Source organism: Trifolium pratense, linkage group LG5, assembly GCF_020283565.1.
Source record: "Trifolium pratense cultivar HEN17-A07 linkage group LG5, ARS_RC_1.1, whole genome shotgun sequence".
Classification (NCBI taxonomy): domain Eukaryota; kingdom Viridiplantae; phylum Streptophyta; class Magnoliopsida; order Fabales; family Fabaceae; genus Trifolium; species Trifolium pratense.
In genome coordinates, this window is record NC_060063.1 from 54,798,709 (window position 1) to 54,821,219 (window position 22,511).

General features: G+C 31.1%; 2 protein-coding genes and 1 long non-coding RNA gene across 6 annotated transcripts; 1 reads left to right on the forward strand and 2 right to left on the reverse strand.

Annotated features, from left to right (window-relative positions):
• Nucleotides 1-407: 407 nt before the first annotated feature.
• LOC123883260 lies at nt 408-1,454 on the reverse strand. Its single transcript, XR_006800142.1, has 2 exons — nt 1,342-1,454; nt 408-1,014 (listed from the first exon to the last, which is right to left on the reverse strand). It is a non-coding gene; the product is annotated as an uncharacterized LOC123883260 (long non-coding RNA).
• A 5,708-nt stretch (nt 1,455-7,162) lies between these two features.
• Nucleotides 7,163-10,213, forward strand: LOC123886914 (pescadillo homolog). The gene is made up of 12 exons (XM_045936187.1): nt 7,163-7,195; nt 7,574-7,764; nt 7,858-7,983; nt 8,075-8,159; nt 8,253-8,354; nt 8,470-8,563; nt 8,665-8,858; nt 8,971-9,078; nt 9,287-9,408; nt 9,507-9,675; nt 9,759-9,920; nt 10,049-10,213. Exons 1-12 carry the CDS (start codon nt 7,163-7,165, stop codon nt 10,133-10,135), a joined length of 1,473 nt encoding a protein of 490 aa, XP_045792143.1. The 3' UTR covers nt 10,136-10,213.
• Nucleotides 10,214-11,223: 1,010 nt separating this feature from the next.
• On the reverse strand, nt 11,224-14,293 carry LOC123883261 (nodulin-1-like). 4 transcript variants are annotated; one of them, XR_006800143.1, is made up of 5 exons: nt 14,181-14,293; nt 13,431-13,577; nt 12,298-12,363; nt 12,084-12,170; nt 11,401-11,624 (listed from the first exon to the last, which is right to left on the reverse strand). XR_006800143.1 is itself a non-coding variant. In XM_045932006.1 (4 exons), the coding sequence occupies exons 1-4, from the start codon at nt 14,236-14,238 to the stop codon at nt 11,452-11,454; spliced, it is 429 nt and encodes a 142-aa protein (XP_045787962.1). In that variant the 5' UTR covers nt 14,239-14,293; the 3' UTR covers nt 11,224-11,451. The 4 variants fall into 4 exon arrangements, 3 of the variants coding, with proteins under 3 accessions (XP_045787962.1, XP_045787963.1, XP_045787961.1); XM_045932006.1 differs by lacking the exon at nt 12,298-12,363 and having other exon boundaries at nt 11,224-11,624; nt 14,217-14,293; XM_045932005.1 differs by lacking the exon at nt 12,298-12,363.
• Nucleotides 14,294-22,511: the final 8,218 nt, after the last annotated feature.

Genomic DNA, 22,511 nt, shown 5'->3' on the forward strand with positions numbered 1-22,511 from the left:
CCTCTCTCGTTCCGAGGAGTATTCTTCTCGTGGTGGTGCCTTTTAAGGATTCTAGTTTGTTGGTTGTGTGTCTCCTTGTAGATTTTTTTCCCATTTGTTTTCTTGTCTTATCTTTAAGATTGTTGGATAGTACCAATTTCGGTGAGCTAAGTCCATACAGAGCAAAAAAAACCCAGGCTTTAAATGGGCCCCCCGCAAGTGGGCGGTGAGATTAGTTCCCTTGGATTAGTCGGTCCTAAAGCCGGATACCAAGTTTTCAAAAAAAAAAATTATTGGATAGTAAAATGTACTTCTGGTACCTTCTTGATTTACTAAATTTTCTTTTGTATTTTTCTTATTTTTATTTATATATTATATTTGCTATTAAAAAAAAACCAACACCGCCATTTTGTACATAAGAAGGGAGATATTCACCAATCTTAAATTTCTTATTTCAAGTCCACCGCACTCTTTTGCACAACAAACAAACATCTACCCAACTAACCTAAACAATCTTCTTATTACCACTAGCTCCTCATCACAAGAAATTTCTTTGTATCGACACTATAGCTTCCTCCACGCTTTTAATGGCATTTTCATGAAGGACAAGTAAAAACTTGGAATTGAGGCGAGCACCGAATTGATAAGAATCACCCTCCCACCCAAGGTTACGTATCTATATTTTGCCAAGAATGAAGTCTATTTTACAATTCAAAGATACACATGATTACGTGAACAAAATTCTAGCTTTATTTTTTTTGTGACTAAAAGCTTGGTTTATTAGGTACCAAAGAAAAAAATGGCTTGGTTTGTTTACTTATCTCTATAATATAGAGTATAATAATATAATTATATATTTGATACGTTAGGTATAACAAATGCATTTATCATTTATGCAGGAACCACTAGATATAAGTTTATTCATCAAAAGGCACATAGCGTTACAAACATAGCCGTGTAGTTCATTATTGCATGCACCTTTAAACCTAATACATCTTATCTCACATGACTGATCAATTTGCATCACTGCTTCTTCTGCAATTTTCAAATGAAACAATTTTTATTTTATTTTATTTTTTAAATTTAAGCGGTATATTTACACTTGTTAATAAAATTATTATCTATATTTTATTGCTACACAAATTATTGAATAGGAAATTATTTTCAAAATGTGTTAATTAATTTATCATTCATTGACGTTATATATAAATTATAAATATTTTTAAATTTACATTTTATAAAAATCAATCTCTAAATTTAAAGATAGCTTGAATTATATTTGCCATTATTGTAGAAAAAAATTATATTTGCCATTAAAAAACTAATAAATAGAAAAAATAACAAATTTATATATAAACTTACGAGCAGCTAAGACAATAATGAGAAAGAAGTGCATGCTGAAAAGGATTTTTCTCTCCATTATTTCTGATTTTTATTTTGTCTCCTAAGAATGTATAAGTGGTTATGTATGCGCTGCATCTAAAATGCTATATGTATTGCTATTTATAGAGCCATTGAAGTTAAACTTGAAATAATAATCTAACCATTAATCAATTTGAAAAGTCATCATGCCATGAGTACGTGACTCCTTAATCAACGTTTGAATATAACCCTTCAATACCAATTCAAGTTGGTTGTGACTTTTGAGAAGCCACAACTTGTAGCTTTTATTTATATATTCTAATTCTAATATATGGTGGTGGGTGAATTTAAAGTCTAATTATTCCAAGAATTTTATTCTTCAAATATACATAAAATTATTCTATCCACTTTTCTTAGGTTATATATATAGACATACTAGTAAAAGACTGCATTCACAACCAAAATATATAGTGTAACACAAATGGTAAATATTTGAGTCCATTAACCATTTGATCTTGGATTTGATCACCGACTAATGTGTATGGAAAAATATTTAAGGTCAACCCCTTAACCATTCAGTCATGAATCAGTTGATTTGTAACATTTTATATATTAAGAAAGAATACATGCAGGTTGAACCTTTTGTGAACACAGGGAGGCATATATAAGGTTTGGTCAACATCCTATTAAAAATTGGATGGTGATCAAAATAATTACGATGTATACAAATTATTGATGTTTAATTAAGAGTATGAAACCAAGTTGATAATGTAAGCATTTTATTGGTTCTTTTGGTCAACACCTTTTTATTTTTCTATAGTTTGAGAACTATTGCCAAAATCTTCAATTGGGTAAAAACTTGCGATGCTTTTTGCGCTTATGTGAGAAAAATCTAATACTCCCTCCGGTCCTTTTTATAAGGAACAATTTGAAAAAATCACATAGACTAAGGAATCACATTTAACATAATTATTTTCATTTAATACTCTTATAATTTTAAATTTATTCCATATATACCCTTATTTAATTACTCTTTATTCAACTAATTTACTTATTTTTAAATTCTTTCTCATAATAAATAAGGGCATAAGTGAAATTGAACAATTAAAACATTTGAAAATTGGTCAAAGTTTCTTATAAAAAGGACCAAATTTTTTGCCCTAAATGTTTCTTATAAAAAAGACCGGAGGGAGTATTAGTGAGCAAAAAAGAAAAAATTCTGTGTGTGTGTGTTTTTTTATTTTTTTTATTTTATATATTTGTTTGTACGTAGGATTTGGATTTGCGTGTAGGCAAGCTAGTCTTCAAAATTATGTGGTCCAATAAGCTATGACATCAGTGTTTTAGAAGTGTATCATAAAATTATGTGTATCAGGGGTTGAATTAAGTTTTGTTCATGATTTTTTTCAATACCATAGTAAAAAATACTCTCTTCGTTCTTAATTATATTATAAACAAAAATTTATTTTTTAATTATATATATATATATATTTGAAAATTAGACTTTTATTAAAAATTATAATTAAGATAAAGTAGTAGCCAGGCCCGGCCCTGTGGGTGTGCAAGGTGAGCCACCGCGCAGGGCCTCAAACATTTAGGAGCCTCAAATTGTTTATATCGGTCTATTAAAAAATTTATATGTGTAAAAAAATTTAATAGACACACTCTTAATTTTATAAGTAACTTGCGGTTGATTGTAAAAAAAAAAAACTAACATTTCAAGAAAGTTTTTTTTCCCGAAGGAACCGTAAGTTGATAATGATATTAGATTGAAGATGTATTTTAATGTTATTGATTAAAATATGTCGCTTTTAGATGTTATTTACTATGATGACTATTTTTTATGTTATTTACAATTCAAATAGAGAATGACTTTTAATTTTTTTTTATTTTTTTATTAAATATCTATTTTTAATTTTCAAACAGGGCCAGCAAATACTCGGGACCGGCCTTGGTAGTAGCAATTAGTCAATTAATACAACATACCTTGTTAAGATTGATATATTTGGTTCTTTTCCTTTCCTTTCAATTAAATAAGTGATCTTCACATGTATTTAACTTTTATTTTGTGATTTTGTCGTCCAAGTGTGACGTTTTGTTGGTCGTCGTCTTTGTGCGGCATTTTGTTGGTTGTGATCTTGGTACAATGTTTGTTTGGTTCAAATTCACCGATTATATTTAATCTGGTGCATGTTCAACCAATGACTTTGGCGTCGTCAACATTGTAGACTCGGAGACATGAGGATTCCGAGCACCTCAATCTCGTCATATTTGTAGGATTTATCACATTAGTTGATATTACGCCGTTGTATGATATTAACGCGACATGATTTAAAGCGTGATCCAATAGTGGTTGATAGTTGGTGTCCCGATGAATCTAAGATAAATTTACTAGTATTTTAATTTTATAAATTCAATATAACTCAATTACACAAAACTTTGTAAAGTGACATATGTCTTTCACTTATATAAACACATTATTCTTTCATGTCATATCTTGTTTAATGCGATGAGAATAACATTTTTAAACGGATTTTGATTTTCTACATTCAAAAATCATATATTCACTTACATTTAGTTTATTTTTAAGATTAATTTTGTCATTACTACCTACCATATTATCTATTCCATTCTTTTTCCTAGCACTTTTGCAGTAAATGTAGTGTAAATGAATGTAGGAGTTAGAATCCAAATCCATTTTTAAACACTCTTAAATCTTAATGGATTTTAAATTGAATAAGTTCCTAATGTAATTTTTTTTGTACAAAAGTTCCTAATGTAATTGAAAATACAATAAAGTGTTTGGTTAACTTCAACATCCATACCTCCATTTTAAAATTAAGCTATTGTTCAAAATAATCGAAACCATTTTAATGGCTGGACTTTTTAGTGAAAACTTTGTATTGCATTTGCATTGTTTGTGTAATCTTGTCAATACAAGATTTCTAACAATTTAATTCTGATCATAGCTTACAGGATTTCAGATGATACGTTCCCAAAGCCCAGTTTAGTGTTTTTTGTAGTTTCATTATTTTAGGCGTGAATGATCTCATAGTTCGTTGTCGGTTAGTTATAACAATCTAATACATGTTTTTTGATGATGTCGATTGAGACCGTTATGCTAATTGACGAATAATTTTTTCGAGTTTGTTGGGATTGTTATAGTAACTGAGACGCATCCGCCCCAATTTCTATTTACCCCAAGAGGGAGAGGTAAATGTTGGTGGCTGATCATCTATGCCAGATTTTCTAGGGGGATTTATTAAGAGTCTCCCAAAAGTGGCAGTACGACCTCCATCATCTTGAACTCCAAGGAGATGTGGTAGATTCGAAATTTAAGTTTTTGTTATATTAATTTTGATGTACTTTTCCTGTCTAATGCAATTTGTTAGTTTGTTTTATATTGTAATAAACGTTGTTCAATGTAATGAAATCAATAAATTTATTCCTATTGAAATATAACGTTGCAATGTACGTAATTCCTAATTTTTATTTCTGTAGCAGAGTCGTCCGCTACTTAAATAATGAATAGCAAAAAGGTTCTCTGGGGGCTTGAAATCTCCTTCCCGCTTCATCTCCTCATCCTCCATCTCATGCACAATATCATCACCATCATCATGTCCCTCCTCATGCGCATCATCAGCCCGATAATGCTTCGCTGTTTAGAAAGCGAGATTTTTATTTTTATTTTTTAAATTTTTTTCTTTCGGGGGGACTGTACTTTGAAGGTGGATAACAATCACATTTTTTACATGCTCGCATTCTAGAATGCCAACGATGCTCGCATTATAAAAGGCGAAAGAGTTTGTTTGGTCATTTTTGAGGATGTTTGAGAAATTTTAGGACGATCCAGAAGCAGCTCTTTTTTTTTTTTTTGGTACATCCAATCTTAGACTCGTTATTTATAACTAGCAGCTAGACAGGGTGCGTTCCGCGCCTGTCTATGTCTATTATGAAAAGAAAAAAAAAATGCTTTATGTTATAATGAATTCGTTAATAAAAATTTGGCTTAAATGCACTTTTGATCCCCCTATTTTCAAAAAAATGAAGTTTTGGTCCCCCTATTTTAAAAACCAACTTTTTAGTCCCCTAATTTTAATTTTTTTTGAGTTTTGATCCCCCATTCCATTTTAAGGCTAATTTTGTTGATGTGACATTGTCACTAATGCATATCAGCGTCCACGTGGACAAATTTAATATCCATGTCATTATTTATTTTTAATTCAATAAAATTTATTTTATAAAATAATTTAATTAAACCTAAGAAAGTTCATTAAAATAAAAAATCCAAAAATTCACAACCTCTAATTTATTAAACCTAAGAAAAAACAAACAATCACAACATGGACATGATCCTCTTTGATTCATATCAAACAATTGCATATTGAAAGCAAGTTTTGTGTTTCAAGAACCTTCAACTTTCACCATCATCCAACTTTATATAAAACCAATCTAGAATTAAACTTCAAACTTAAAACAATTTTTGGGTTTTCATTCAAACTAATCCAAAGTCATAGATAGTTTAAAGAGTATGAGTAATTTCTATTGAAACACAAAATCATCTCTAATTTCTTTTCGTTTTTAAAAATCTAAAAATTGTTGAGTTTGAACGGAAACCATAGGATTAGTGAAATCCATAAGGAAGGATTCTCTCCGACGGTGAATAAAATTCTAGTAGTTGAAGCTTTGATAATTAGGGTTTCAAATTTCATATTTTATAAGATTTAACAATTATTATTTTAGTTGAATATATAATTCTAACAATTAAAATATTTTATAAATAAAGTTTTATTGAATTTAAAAATATATAATAATGACATGGATATTAAATTTGTCCACATGAATGTTGCCACATCATTAGTTACAATGCCATATCAACAAAATTAACCCGAAAATAGGATGGAGGATCAAAACTAAAAAAAATGAAAATAGGGGGACTAAAAAGTTGGTTTTTAAAATAGGGGACCAAAACTTCATTTTTTTGAAAATAGGGGGACCAAAAGTGCATTTAAGCCTAAAAATTTTTGTTGCTAAAAAAAAAGACATTCCTTATATTATTGTGAGTTTGTTAATAAAAATTTTTTATTGCTAAAAAAAAATCAATGGTATTGTTTGTATTATGAAAAATCCACAAAAAAAAAAATTTGTATCCTGTTTATATATTGGTAAAATGTGAGTTTGTTAATAAAAGATTTTTGTTATTAAAAAAAATAAAAACATCAAGTATATCGTTGGTATTATGAAAAATCCATACCAAAATTTTTTGTATTTTTTTTTTTTGTTACAAATTTTTGGATCTCTTTATATATTGGTAAAGATAAAATTATTTTGAGAAAATTATTACGTAGTCTATAAAGCGACAATGGTTAGTATATATTGCAAACCCTTTTCAAAAACCTAAACCCTGTCTGTCGTATGGTGTTTTCACTTTGAGCAACAATGGTTAGTATATATTGCAAACCCTTTTCAATCTCTCTTTCAAAGTTCTCCTTCTTTTCTTTCTCTTTTGGTATTTTATTTGATGGTTAGTGTTTTTTATTTTTTCCTGCTTTTCTTTTTGGTACAATATTTTTTCCTGCTTTATTGGTTCATATTGTGATTTTTTGTGTTGGGTATGAGTTGTTATTTTTGGAATTTAAATGTAACTAGTTAGAAAAGAAGAAAGGAAGTTTTCTAGCTGAAAGTTCATTCTTTTCATACAGTTGTGGTATGGTATGTTAGGATTTAAGTTTGCAAAATTAGTATGATCAAACCTAATTTTGCAAAATCAGGTTTTATTGAAATGAGTCCACTCCTATTGAGCACGACACAAACACCGGACATGACACAAGTCACCGACACATCGATACTGATAGTAATTTTGAGAGAAAGACATAATTAATTGTAATCATATATGTGTTGGTGTCGGACCCTTGTCTAACGCAGGATACACCTAATCTGATGAGTGTCTGCGCTCAGCGCTGCCTTTCATAGATCTGCTCTAGCGTGATTTATTGTTGGGTAACTTGTCTCAAAAAGTATGTATGATAAAATGTAATTCCTTTTCATTATGCTTATCAAAAGTACTTTTGAACATGTAATTACTGAAAATTGTATAAATTTTGTAATGTAGTATAAGATGTATAGGTTAAAATGTTAAACGAAACATCTCAAATGGAAAAAGGAGAATGAAAAAGTATCAGGGATCTTGCGTCCATATAAACGTGTATGTTTGAAGCCAAAATTTGTTTAGCTAAAGGACTTATGTTGTGCATCAAACATAAAGTCAAAGTCAATTTTGTTTGTTGATTTCGAATTCGAACTAAACATATCCTTAATTGTTGTCGTTACTTTTGTATGGCAGGGGAAGAAAAACCGCGAACGTGCAAACAATCTGCAAGAGAAAACACCGAAACCAGACATAGATAAGTTTATTCGCGAAAGGTTTGCTTGCTTTTTGTGTATCTAAATTCTCAATGTATGTCTTGTAGCTGGTGATAAATTTCCACTTCATTTGATTTTTTTTCTGTATTATAGGTACCCAAGATTCGTGGATGCGCTTGGAGAATTGAATAACTGTCTTACAATGGTGCATCTTTTTGCAGCATTACCTGCGTTAAAGAGCAAGAAAATCGATGTAAAGCTTGTCCAAAAATGCCGAAGGTATATACTTCGAAATCAAGTTTGTATAAATTTTGATCAGCATTACCTGCGTTAATGACTTGAGTTATATATTTCCTTACCTGTATGCTAGATTGGCACATGAATGGCAAGCATTCGTATCTCGTACGCACAAGTTGAGGAAAACATTTGTATCTGTAAAAGGCGTATACTACCAGGTATCAATTGTGACATTTGTGATGTTTATAATCAATAAGTTGTGCATGTTATATGGATATGGATGGATTGAATTTTTATTTTTTTTTGCGCAGGCTGAGGTTGAGGGTCAGAAAATTACATGGGTAGCTCCTCATTTGTTACAATCCGATGATGTTGACATACCTACCGTGCTAAATTTTCTGCAATTATATGTGGTCGGTTTTTCTATTCATGTTCATATTTAGTGTCTTCATTCTGTTGATTCATCAACATTCATGTCGTTGTTGACATTTTACGAATTTTCTTAACTTTTATAATGAATTGTTACAGTCTCTTCTTGGTTTTGTGAATTTCAACCTCTATCGTTCTATAAATTTGGAGTATCCTCCCATACTCAATCCTCGGTTGGAAGCTTTGGCAGCAGGTACAATTTTCGCAGCTTAAATGGAAAATAGAACTTCATGAACTTAAAATTTCTGCAGATACTTCATTAATCTACTCATTGATTCTCTTTTCAAACTACAGACATATATGCACTATATGCCGATGAGTTTAGACCCTCTGGACCGATATCTGAAGCTTCTAAGTTAGCAGAATCTGAACAAGTCGAGTCCAAGAAAAAGGGGGCCGATGCTGAAAGTGAAAAATCTGAAGAGGATCAAGATACAAGAGAATGTAAAAACCTCTTCAAAAATCTGAAATTCTTCTTGAGCAGCGTGGTAACACCTTTTGGACAGTCTTAACAAAATCCACTATTTGAACTTACTCTTGGAATCATTTTCATGATTGTATGCTTGACATTACTTGCACTGCTTTCGTCTAACTATTCAGATACAAAGGGAATCATTGCTTTTTGTTATTCCGGCTTTCGGTGGTACAGTTTCATGGGAGGGAAAAGGGGCACCTTTTAATGAATCTGATCAGAGCATTACTCATCAGGTTTGTGATTTAGCTTATCATCTTCTAGGTGAAGTAGCTTTTCAGGCCTATTTCTTTTGTATTCTCGTAACTAAGATCATCTACATCATATACACAATAACAATCATACAACTGCATACAAGAGGGATCACTAGTGACTTGTTGAGCAAGTTACTTGTGAAGCAAGCTAAAGGTTTAACACTCTTCGCAATTTATTTTTTATGTTTAGATCGTAGATACGGATGCAGAAGGACATACGTTTCACACTAGAGAATATGTTCAACCACAGTGGATATTCGACAGTGTGAATGCTCGCATAGTTTTGCCAATGGAAAATTATATAGTAGGAAGGTAATTTGCTTGTATTAAAGAAAATTGTTTTAATCTTATATATTAGAAAATTGTTTTCATTGCAAACTTTTTTGGTTAAATTTTTATTTTGTTTACAGGATTCCTCCACCACATTTGTCACCTTTTGTTAACAACGATGAAGAAGGATCGATTCCTGATTATTCAAAGATTATCAAAAACTTACAGGAGGCTGCCCGAAAGGAAATCGTTCCGCTTCCTGGTGTTGGAAAACAAAAGGGCAATGAAGCAGCAAAGGGAAAACAAAAGGTATACATATTGTGAGAAAAACATTGCATCATAATTGTTGAATATATTGAGGGATCTCTAAATTTTAAATGTTTGCATTGCAGATGATGATTTCGAAGCAGCAATCTAATGTCGAAAAAGAAACACCTGCTGGTGTGGTAAAGACCGGAGAATCAACAACGAATGTTCAAGAAAACGTCGATACTGATACGAGTGCACTTATTATGATGTCACAGAAAAAAAGGAAACTATATGAAGCCATGAAGGTAAACTCTTTTTAGCTTCGTTGTGCATAATTGGTTGCAAAGTGATTTATCGGTTAAGTCTTTGCAATAGGTTCTGAATTTCTTCAAGTTTGTTTACTTAGTTATTTTTGGTAAATTTTTTTGATCAGATATCTAATAAACGCAAGCAAGATCAGTATGATCTTATCAGACAACGGAAAAAGAAACTAGATGAAGCTAAGGGTCAAAGGAGTTGAAGCGATCCTGCACCTTATATTTTTTAGTTAGGAATTCCACGAGGTATCATTCTATGCAAATGCAAACAAACTGGTGATTTAAAAGGCTAGTAAAAGTTTTAATTTTATAAGTTTAGACACTTATACTTATTTTATAATTCACATTCTGTGAATTTTGTACCTAATCTGTTTTTAATTATAGATCAAATACGTTAATTATCACACTCCCTGACACACCTTTTAACCTGTTTGCAAGAATTTTCGCCAACAACTTATTCAAACTACCTACCAAAGAAATAGGTTTGTACGCTGAGAGATTTTGTGGGTGATCGACTTTTTGGTATGTGTCAAAAAATAAGCGATGACCGCTTTGGGAAACACATCATTTTTGTGAAATTCTTTTAAATCGCCTACAAAATCTTCTTTTATTGAGCTCTAACATTCCTTGATAAATGTGAAATTGAAACCATCCGACCCTGTGCTCGTTGCCTCCTTGAAAGCTCAATACTGCCTCCTTGGTTTCGCCCTCGCTAAATGGCATGAAACCAATGACACTGTCTTCATGGTAAATGCTTGAAGCTAAGCCTACTCAAGCTCAACCTACATGAACCTTCTCTTAAAAGTTTGAGGAATAAAATCCCCATACCTCTCTCTTTACATGCATCATGGATTCATTGTAGGGGTGGACTACTTACCATTTGTAAATTGTATTGTGTAACATTGTATTGGTTTAGAAATTTTTAAACTTAGAAAATATAACACTCAAAACAACATAATTAACAGATATTAATCTATACTGGTTAAGTCTCCTCTCAGCAATGGGAAAACAATCAATTCAAAAAATTTCTGTTTGGCCTTTCTTGTTTTTTTGTTGGTTGGGTGTGTATTTGAGGTATCAAAATATGTTTTTTTTTATGGTTTTTTTTTTTTCTTCTGTGTTGTTTAGGCGAAAAACATCTGTTTGTGTGTACTACTGATACCCGTTATTGCGTTTGTATTATGGACATTTTCCAGTCTTTTTTATTTATAATTTAATATATTATTATATTTGTCATTCTAAAAACAAAAATCAATTAATATTTTATTTTAAGGACACTTATCAAAAGATATACATGAACAAAATTATAGCTAGGTTTTTTTTTTCTTTCTTTTTTTCACTAAATAGCTAGATTTATTTATCTCTAATTATATAGAATATAACTAAACAAGTTGCTTTCGCCGAGTGGTTAAGGCATGTGCCTGCTAAGTACATGAGGTTTTCTCGCGAGATTTTGAATCTCTGATGCGACGAAATATTTTTATCTTAAAAAAAAAAAATCATAGTGAAGACGTTACGTTCAATATACTTTGGCATAACAAATGCATTTTCCACTTATGCAGTAACCACCAAATAAAAATTCATTTATCTTGCAAACATTGTTACATATTTCATTGTCACCAAAACCTTTGCATTCACCAGGGAACATAAGACAGATGATTTCACATGCCTCAATCTGCACCATTGCTTCTTCTGCAATTTTCAAATGAAACATTAATTTTTTGTCATGATGTTTTGGATCACTAGTTAAGAAAACAAAAAAAGTAAATTTCTTATTGAAAAAATTACTTTTTATATTTTAAAAAGTAGAGTACCCAAATTTCAATTTTTTTATCATATTTAGTTCCTTAATAATATTTTTTAATAAAATTTTTATATTTTCAAAAAAAATTCTTATATTAATGATTGAATAGGAAATAATTTTAAAGATGTGTTAATTTTTAATTCATTGGCAGTATAAATTATAAATATTTAAATTTACATTTTATAAAAATCAAACTATAACTTTAAAGGTAAACAAATTGTCAATACTTAAAAATTGAATTGGCAAAACTCCATGAGATAGCTTACAATTAACCCTCTAAATTAGAATGCCAACTTCTAAAGAGAAAAATGAAAATAGAGTTAGTAATTAAAACATAATTAACTTACGAGCAACTAAGAGAATAATGAGAAAAAAGTGCATGCCAAAAAGTATTTTCCTCTTCATTGTCACCAACTTTTTATTTTGTATATATCCTATGAATGTGTAGGTGGTTATGAGTCATCAGCATTGCTATTTATACAGCCATTGATTTGAAGTTAAACATGAAATAATATTCCAACCATCAATCAACTTGAAAAGTCATCATGAGTTGGATGTTACCCCTTAATCAATGTTTTGAGAAGCCACAACTTGTAGCTTTGAAATGGAAGCAAGTTTACAATGATCCTACACAAGTTTTAACATTAATTGCACTTGTCACACTATATAAAATTAATTGTAATTTCATTTTTTTTTGCCTCTTATAATTTATTATGTGATTGCATATATGAAGAAATTTTTTGTGATATTTTCTTTCCCTTTTGTTATTATAAAAATTGCAATTATAATTATATATAAAAGTTAAACTCTTTCAAAATATTCTAAAATTTAGAATATTTATGGTGGATGTTTTCAAGACTAATTATTCGGAAAGTTTCTATTTTTGAAAAATATAAAATTATTTTATCCACTTTTATATTCGGCGACTTCTTTTTATTTATTTTTTTATTTTTTTATTTTTTTATATAATGGAGGGCCTAGGCCCGAAAAGAAATTACAACGAGACTAGTATGTGAATACTAATCCCAGCTTTATCATCAAGGAAAACATGCGTAATTTGAGTCGGACATGACTCATAAAAAAATCATATAAGAGCCTAAATCACACCCGATACTCGCAAGAGCATCAACACATCGATTCGCTCCGCCAGTAAGAGTGGGCGTGGAGGCGCGTCACTATTCATCATCTTCCTCACTCATTTTCTGCAGAAACGGGTCGCGACGACCCGGTTCGTTCTCCCTCAATAATTAACGAAACTCGACGTTCTTTATACCGTTTTGATCGTCGTTCAATTTTATGAATGTTTCCGGTATTAGTTTTCGAAATCGGTGATCGAATCGCATATAAAATGTGACCGAAATTGAGCAAGCAAAAATAGAAAGTTCTTATTATTACACGTGTAAAATCATTTGATGGCTGTGAATGACTTATGCACCATACATAAGAAGAGGCTTATGCATATTAACTCTTGCCCGGTTTGGATTAGCTTATTTTTGAGCTTATGCAATATAAATTAGGTTTTATGCTATTTTATAAGTTCACACTAGTGAAAATTGTATTTTTATAAGCTATTTTATCATAAACTGACAAACTTATAAAAATTGCATAAACTATTTATATAAGCTCAAAAATAAACTAATTGAAATAGTTCCTCTCACCCTATTAATAGCATTTATTGTAACAAGTGCATTTACCTTTTTTGCATGTACCACCCAATAAATATTTATTTATTTTGCACGTATGGTAACAAGAAATACTGTCATATTCACTAATGCATGGATCTGTAAACATAGTCGTTCTTATCACACATGGCGCCGCCTCAATCTGCACCACTGCTTCTTCTGCAATTTTCAAATGAAACAAAAATATTTTTTAATTTAAGCGGTATATTTACACTTGTTAATAAAATTCTTATCTATATTTTATTACTACACAAATTATTGAATAGGAAATTATTTTTAGAATGTGTTGATTTAGCATCTTCGATTGTGATATCACGTTGGGTATCATACAATATTATTAACAAGTGGTCCTTATTATATTTATTTTTTCAACTTAAATTGATGATATTAACCTGATGATACGACACCTTAAATAAGACACTGTATCATCAATTTTGATATCCTCTGTGCCCGTCATGGAACTCCAATGATAAAAGAAAATTAAGGTACGAATCATTAGTCTATGAAACTCTCGATGATACTCTTATTGAAGATGCTCTAAGTTATAAATCTTTATATTCACATTCTATAAAAACTAAACTCTAAATTTAAAGATAGCTTGAATTTTTATTTTCAAACCCATAAACTTATATTTATATAATTACATTTTCCTTTAAAAAATAATAAATAAATAAAGTAATCAGACTTATGTATTAAAATTACTTTAATTAATAGATAAATGAAAATAGACATATAAATTAAAATATTAAAATATAAACTTACGAGCAGCTAAGACAACAATGAGAAAAAAGTACATACTAAAAAGCATTTTTCTCTCCATTATTTGTTACTTTTATTTTGTCTCCTAAGCATGATAGTGGTTATATATATATATATTACATCTCAGTGCTATAGGTATTGCTATTTATAGAGCCATTGAAGTTAAACTTGAAATAATAACCATTAATCAATTTGAAAAGTCACCACATGAGTTGAAAATAAAATTTAAGTTTAACGTCAAACATTATGTGACCCCTTAACCAATGTTTTGGATATATACTTCAATACCACTCTGCAATTCAAGTTTGTTGTGACTTTTGAGAAGCCACAACTTGTAGCTTTGAAATGGAAGCAAGTTTGCAATCATACTAAGACAATTTGAAAATGACGCTTGTTTTCCTATGACATTGTAGCGCTATTAAATTGCCCCTTTACCATTTTTTTGTTTTTCTTTTTAACTGCACAAAATCAAAGACATTATTGTCATGTTTGGGTGAAAAGTCTCATTCATCCTCACAAAAACTTCCAACACATCGACTATATCTTGTCCTTATTTCTTTCAATTTTATTTTGTAATCCACAAAAGTAAAGCTGGGGTACTCATTTTGGCCATGACACATTTTTTTTATACATCGTTTAATGAAACAAATTCAAATTTCAAATATCACATTTTACCTCTTTTTCTTCTTTTATATTTAATTTTTGTTCTCTCTAGCTATTCATGTTCTTTCTCTCCTCTTAGATTCGCTCTTTTTTTTTTTTTTTTTCTTTCTTCTGCATATTTCTCTTTTACTAATGCTAATTTCATTTTATTTAAATTATTCTCTATTATTTGTTTCCTTAAGTTCAATATGGTTTCCTTCTAGGATGCAACTACCACTACAAAAACACACGCCTTTAGCCATGGTCAAAACCATAGCTAAAGGTTGCATTGAACGTGGCTAATAACTTTACCACGTTAATTTTAAGGGTGGGTATTCCCGGCGTTTTCAAAATTTAGCCACAGTAATATCAAGCGTGGTAACAATTTTATAACTACGGTTATTTGTCAATTAGTCACGGTTAAACTGTGGCAAAATAGTTGTTAGGAGGAGAATTAAAAAAATATAGCCACGGTTGAAACCGTAGCTAAATTACTTTTTTAATTGTCCCACTATTTTGCTTCGGTTAAACTGTGACTAATTGATAAATAACCGTGGTTACACAATTGTTGCCACACTTTATATTGGTCATGGCAAAAATCAAAATTACCATGGTAAACTTTATTAGTCACGGTTGATCATACTTTTAGTTAGGTTTTGACTATATGGCTAATTAAATAGCACTTTTTTTTGAATAACTACTATAAGTTTCAGCCTAATTTCTTAAACAATGAATTATTTTCTCAAACAGTTTACAATTAGATGAGCATATAATGAAGTTCTGCTTCAGAATTCATCACAGTTTGAATAAATAGAGTTAAATAAGAGGCTCATATGAAAATTTTATAACTATCATCATATATTATTTTTGAATTTTTTATCTCTAATTATATAGTATATAACCATCATATATTATTTTTTTAACAGCGCTGTATATTATATAACCATAATATATAGTGGAGATTCTCAATAGGCATAACAAATGCATTTCTCATTCATGCAGGAACCACCGATTAAAACATTATTTGTCTGGCAAAGATGGTTACATACTTCATTGTCATAAAAAGTTTTGCATTCACCAGGGAACAAAAGACAGCTTATCTCACATGCCTCAATCTGCACCCTTGCTTCTTCTGCAATTTAATTTTGAAATGAAACATCTATATTGTATCAAAAAAAAAAATCTATAAATTAATAAACAATAAAACATTTGAAGGAATCCTTCAAAAAGTAAATTAGAATGAATAATAATAGCGAAAAAAATTAAAAACAATTAACCCTCTAAAAAAATTTTAGGTCGTCCAAATAAAGGGCATTAGAAAACCCCAAACTCCAAAGCAGACAAACTGCATAAACTATTTACCATATTCAGTAGAAACCCCAAACTGCCATTCCAATGTTTTTATCATAGTTAGTTCCTTAATAACATTTGTTAATAAAATTCTAATATAAATGATTGAGTAGGAATTTATTTTTAAAATGTGTTAATTTCTGATTCATTGACAGTATAAATTATAAATATTTAAATTTACGTTTTATAAAAATCAAACTATAACTTTAAAGGTAGCTTACATTTTTTATTTTCAAATAAACAAAGTTATATATTAAAATTACTTTAATTTAGAGAAAAATGAAAATAGAGTTAGTAATTAAAATATAATTAACTTACGAGCAACTAAGAATAATGAGAATAAAGTGCATGCCAAAAAGTATTTTTTTGAATCAAGGAAAACTTTGATTAAACAAAAAAACCATCAAGTACACGGCAATCTCAAGGATTCAGCCCAAAATATCTAACACGGACAAAACAACCATAAACTAGCCTATTTACATCATTAGTTTAGCTAGGTGTGTCCTTAGCTTCCTATTTGTCCAACCTCTATACACTATATTATCAATTATTTTTTCATCAGTAAGCTGGTTCAGACCATTGTTGCCAAAGCTGACAGCATTCCTATACCTCCAAATTTCATAAACACATTCAGTAAACGCAAGTTTTAGGATCTTAGCACGGCTACCCTTTCCCTTTGTTTGTTGAATAATCCAATCCACTTCGTGACGCCAGCCCAAAGGATTGTGGTCAACTTGTATCCACTGCAGGACTTTTCTCCAAATACCCTTTGTTTCACTGCAATTGAACATCAGGTGTTGTTGTGTTTCATCAGCATTGCAGAAGCAACATCGGGTTGTATCAATTGCTCCATGTTTGTGTAATCGGTCACGAGTAGCCAATCTCTCATTACAAGCAAGCCAAAGGTTAACAAGAGCTCTAGGCCGGGCCATATTTCCATAGAACAAGGTTCTCCACACAACACTTTGAGCTTGATCATGAACTGCCATGTACATCTTTTTCATGCTAAATTTCGAGGCATTCAACATCTCTATCCACACTAGATTCTGATGGATACCATCGCGATGCTGCATAATAGCCTTCATAATCCAGGATGCATTATCCGGGATACAAGCCTCCATAATCTGCTGATTTTTAATGTAGTATGTATGGACCCATTTCACCCAAAGACTATCTGATTTGCCACTAAGGTTCCAAAGAAGCTTCAACAAAGTAATACGATTCCAAACCTCCAGATCAATGAGATTTAGACCACCATTACGCTTAGGCTGACAAATAGTTTTCCAAGCACCGGGGGCTTTACGGCTCTTCTCTATACTACCAGTCCAAAAGAAAGTTCGACAAATAGAGTTAATTTTTTGAATCACTGCTTTAGGAAGAGGCAAGCACTGCAGCCAGTAATTAGTCATAGAAAAAATCACACTGTTGAGAAGCTGAATTCTTCCAGCATAGCTTAGAAGTTTAGAGCTCCAATGAGTGATTCTCCCAACAATTTTTTCAATCAAGCCCATGTAGTTTTGAATAGCTAATTTCTTACTAGTCATAGGAATCCCAAGGTATCTAAAAGGAAGCTTACCTTCTTCAAAGTGAGTGATTCTTTTGATATCATCCTTACTACTTTGGTCTACACCACCAAAGAAAATGCAGCACTTAGAAGGGTTGACTTTGAGGCCCGTTGACTTAGAAAATTTGTCGAAGGCTTCCAACATAAGTGTAACGGAGCCCTTATCACCTCTGGCAAATAATAAAATATCATCAGCAAAGCAAAGATTAGTGAGGCCGAGTTTCTCACACTTGGCATGAAAATTGAAGTTATGATTTTTTTGCATCCTTTGAAAACAACGGTTTAAGTACTCCATCATGATGACAAATAGAAGAGGAGAGATAGGGTCCCCTTGCCGAAGGCCGCGATTAGCCTTCATAATGGTGGAATAACTCCCATTTATGTTAAATCTATAAGAGACAGAAGTCACAGCTACCATGATCCATTTTGTAAATTGTTTTGGGAAACCAACTTCATTAAGCACACATTCCATAGATTTCCAATCAATGGTGTCATAAGCTTTTTGAATGTCAAGTTGCATCATACACCTAGGGGTGCCCCCTTTTCTATTGTACCCTTTAATTAATTCATATGTCAGTAGGATATGATTATGAATAATCTGACCTGGCACAAAGGCAGCTTGGTTCTGACCAACAATGCTAGTCATCACCTCCCCCATTCTTCTGGTTAGGACTTTTGATATGATCTTGTATATAGTGCTGCAGCAAGAAATAGGTCTATACTCCTTGATCTTCCTAGCCTCATTAGTCTTAGGGATCAAAGTGACGAGAGTGCAATTAGCTGCCTTATAAAGTCTACCGTTATCAAAGAAATCGTGAACAGCTCCCAACACATCATGTTTCACTATATTCCACGCTTTCTTAAAAAAATAAGCCCCGTAGCCATCAATGCCCGGAGACTTCAGGTCACCAATACTTTGCAAAGCTTCTGTAATTTCTTTGTCAGTGATAGGACCAATCAACTTTTCCCTTTGATCATTATTAAGTTGGGGTCCTTCTCTCAGCACAGTGATGTCAACACCATTTAAATCATCGTCAGCCGTGCCCATAAGCTTAGAGTAGAAACTCATAACCTCTTCTTCAATATCATCTTGGGTTGTAAGTTGGGTACCATCCTCTGTATATAACACATTCATGTTCTTTGAAGCTGACCTTGTTTTGATTGAGGCATGGAAGTAGCTGTTATTCCCATCCCCCAATTTTAGCCACTCCAATTTAGATTTTTGTTGCAAAATTTTTTCCTCAGTTTCCTGCCAATTAAGGAGGTCATCATTACACTGTTTCACCACCTCAATTTTATCAGCATTCATTCTATCCAGTCCAAGGTCCAGCTGAGCCTTTAGAAGATTTTCTCTAGCTTTGGAAATCTGCAGCTTAACATCTGAGAGGGGCTTACTAATCTCTTTCAGAATAGGCTGCAACCTTTGCAGCTTCTTCCACAACACGTACATAGGCCTGCCACTGATTTGCTCATGCCAACTATTAGCCACAGCGTACAAAAAACCATCCAGATCAGCAAAACTATTAAGGAACTTAAACTGATTTTTTCTTTTCCTCATGGTACCTTCAGCACTTAAAAATTGTCAATACTTAAAAATTGAATTGGCAAAACTCCATGAGATAGCTTACAATTAACCCTCTAAATTAGAATGCCAACTTCTAAAGAGAAAAATGAAAATAGAGTTAGTAATTAAAACATAATTAACTTACGAGCAACTAAGAGAATAATGAGAAAAAAGTGCATGCCAAAAAGTATTTTCCTCTTCAATGTTACCAACTTTTTATTTTGTATCCTATGAATATTTAAGTGGTTATGAGACATCAGCATTGCTATTTATATAGCCATTGAAATTAAACTTGAAATAATATTCCAACCATCAATCAACTTGTAAAGTCATCATGAGTTGGATGTTACCCCTTAATCAATGTTTTGAGAAGCCACAACTTATAGCTTTGAAATGGAGGCATGTTTACAATGATCCAAACACAAGTTTTAAAATTGCACTTGTCACACTCTATAAAATTAATTGTAATTTCATTATTTTTTTGCCTCTTATAATTTATTATTATTATTTTTTGGGTAAATGATCATTTACCCCCCTGAAATATAAGCGAATTTTCGTTTACCCCCTGTGTAGATTTTTTTTCAGTTTACCCCTCTGCAAAACATAGATTCTCTCATTTTGCCCCCTAGGTGTACAGCAGGACATGTGACTATGCACATATGCTGACTTGGTTTGTACACGTGGAAAAAAATCATTTATATTTTTTAAAAAAATTCCACGTCAGATAATATATAATTTTTTTTAAAAAAATTCCTAAAATAAAAAAAACGAATCTTTTTTTCCTAAAATAAAAAAAACGAATTTTTTTATTTTGCACCAAAAATAAAGATTTACTCCAAGACTTACTCCCAAATAAAATTTATTTTTAAAATAAAAATTTTAAAGATTTATTTTCAAATCTTTTTTCACTAAAGAAAAATAGAATCTTTATTTTTTAAAAACAAAACCATTTTATGTTAATATTTTTGAATTAAAAAAAAAAGTACCGTACAAAAAATAGAAAAAGAAGTTTCAGTTTTCATCTTCTACCAAAACTATTTTTTCTAGAACTAGAGATAACAAAGTAGAAGAGGACTCCGGCGATTGAAGAAGACGAAGATGAATACGATAACGACGGTGAAAGCAAACGATTTTCGGCGAAGCCTGAACTATGAAGAAGAAGTAAAGTAAAGTTACGCAGAAAAAAGTAAAGTTTTGTTTTTAAAAAATAAAGATTCTATTTTTCTTTAATTAAAAAAAATTTGAAAATAAATCTTAAAAATTTTTAATTTAAAAATAAATTTTATTTGGGAGTTAATTTTTATTTTTGGTGCAAAATAAAAAAAATTCGTTTTTTTTTTTTTTTTATTTTAGGAAAAAAAAGTTAAAATTTATGCAGAAAAAAGTAAAGTTTTGTTTTTAAAAAATAAAGATTCTATTTTTTTAATTAAAAAAAATTTGAAAATAAATATTTAAAATTTTTAATTTAAAAATAAATTTTATTTGGGAGTAAATCTTTATTTTTGGTGCAAAATAAAAAAAAATACGTTTTTTTTTTATTTTAGGAATTTTTTTTTAAAAATAATTTATTATCTGATGTGGAATTTTTAAAAAAACTATAAATGATTTTTTTCCACGTGTACAAGTCACGTCAACATATGTGCACAATCACATGTTCTGCTGTACACCCAGGGGTAAAATGAGCGAATCAATGTTTTGCAAGGGGGTAAACAGAAAACAAATCTGCACAGGGGGTAAACGAAAATTTGCTTATTTTGCAGGGGGTAAATGATCTTTTACCCTTATTTTTTTGATAAATTAAGAACATCTAGATATCAAAGTAAAGATAGACAAACATCCCAAGATTGTTGGTACCCTATCCTCCCCTATAGCTCATATTATTATTAAAAAAGAAAACAAAGAAACATATACAAGTTTGTAAATTTAATTGGAAAGAAAGAACTGGGCAAGAAGGCCAAAAGATGTAACAAACAAGACCAAAGTCATGCCGTACAAAACTGGGTAAGAAGGCTTAAAGATGTACTTATTCCTGCAGATGACTTGCTAGATGAATTTGCTATTCAGGATATGATACACAAAAGGGATGAACCTCAGCAAAACAAAGTAACAAAGGTACTTCATTCCCTATCTGCAAACAGAATTGCTTTTCGCCATAAAATGGCTCATGAGATTGAAAAAATACAAAAAAAATTTAATGATGTGGTGAGAGATATGTCTGGGTTGAAGCTAAACCCAAATGTTGTGATGGTTGAGGAAACTAACACCGTAAGGAGAGAAACCGGTTCTTATGTGTCAAAATCAGATATCATTTGCGATAACCACATGAAATTCAAAATGATGGTGAAAGACAACTCTTGCTCAATTGGTATACAATGATGGTGAAATAAAAAAGTCTTTTGAATAGAGTATGTGGGTATGTGACTCTGATAACTTTGATGTCAAAACTATTGTGAAGAACATGTTGGAGTCACTAACCAAGAAAAAAATTGATGATACATTATCATTGGACATCTTGCAAAATATGCTTCGTGACAATTTAACCGGTAAGAGATACTTGTTAGTCTTAGATGACATTTGGAACGATAGTTTTGAAAAGTGGGATAAATTGTGGACTTGCTTGATGTGTGGTGTTTAAGGTTATAGTGACTACTCGTAGTACAATTGTGGCTCAAACCAAGGGTGTATGTGTCCCCTATGCTTTGAAATGGTTTGATTCTAGAAGACTCTTGGAGTTTATTAAAGAATATTGCATTTAGGGATGATACCACTAGAGTGAATCGAACTCTCGAATCAACCGGCAAGAAGATAGCAGAAAAGTGCAGAGGCGTTCCATTAGCAATTAGATCATTGGGAGGCATATTAAAGAATAAAAGAGAAGAAAATGAATGGGGTCATGTCTTGCGAGGTGACTTTTGGAAATTGTGCGAGGAAAAAGATAGCATCATGCCGGTCCTAAAATTGAGTTACCGAAACTTGTCACCTCAACAAAAACAGTGTTTTTCTTATTGCTCTTTATATCCTAAGGATTGAGAATTTAAGAAGGGTGGGTTGATTCAAATGTGGATGGCACATGGTTATCTTGAATGTTCAGTGGAAGGGAAATGCATGGAAGATGTTGGTAACCAATTTGTTAATATTTTCTTGATGAAATCATTCTTCCAAGATGAAAAATTGAATGAAGATGGTAATATAAACTGTTTTAAAATGCACGATT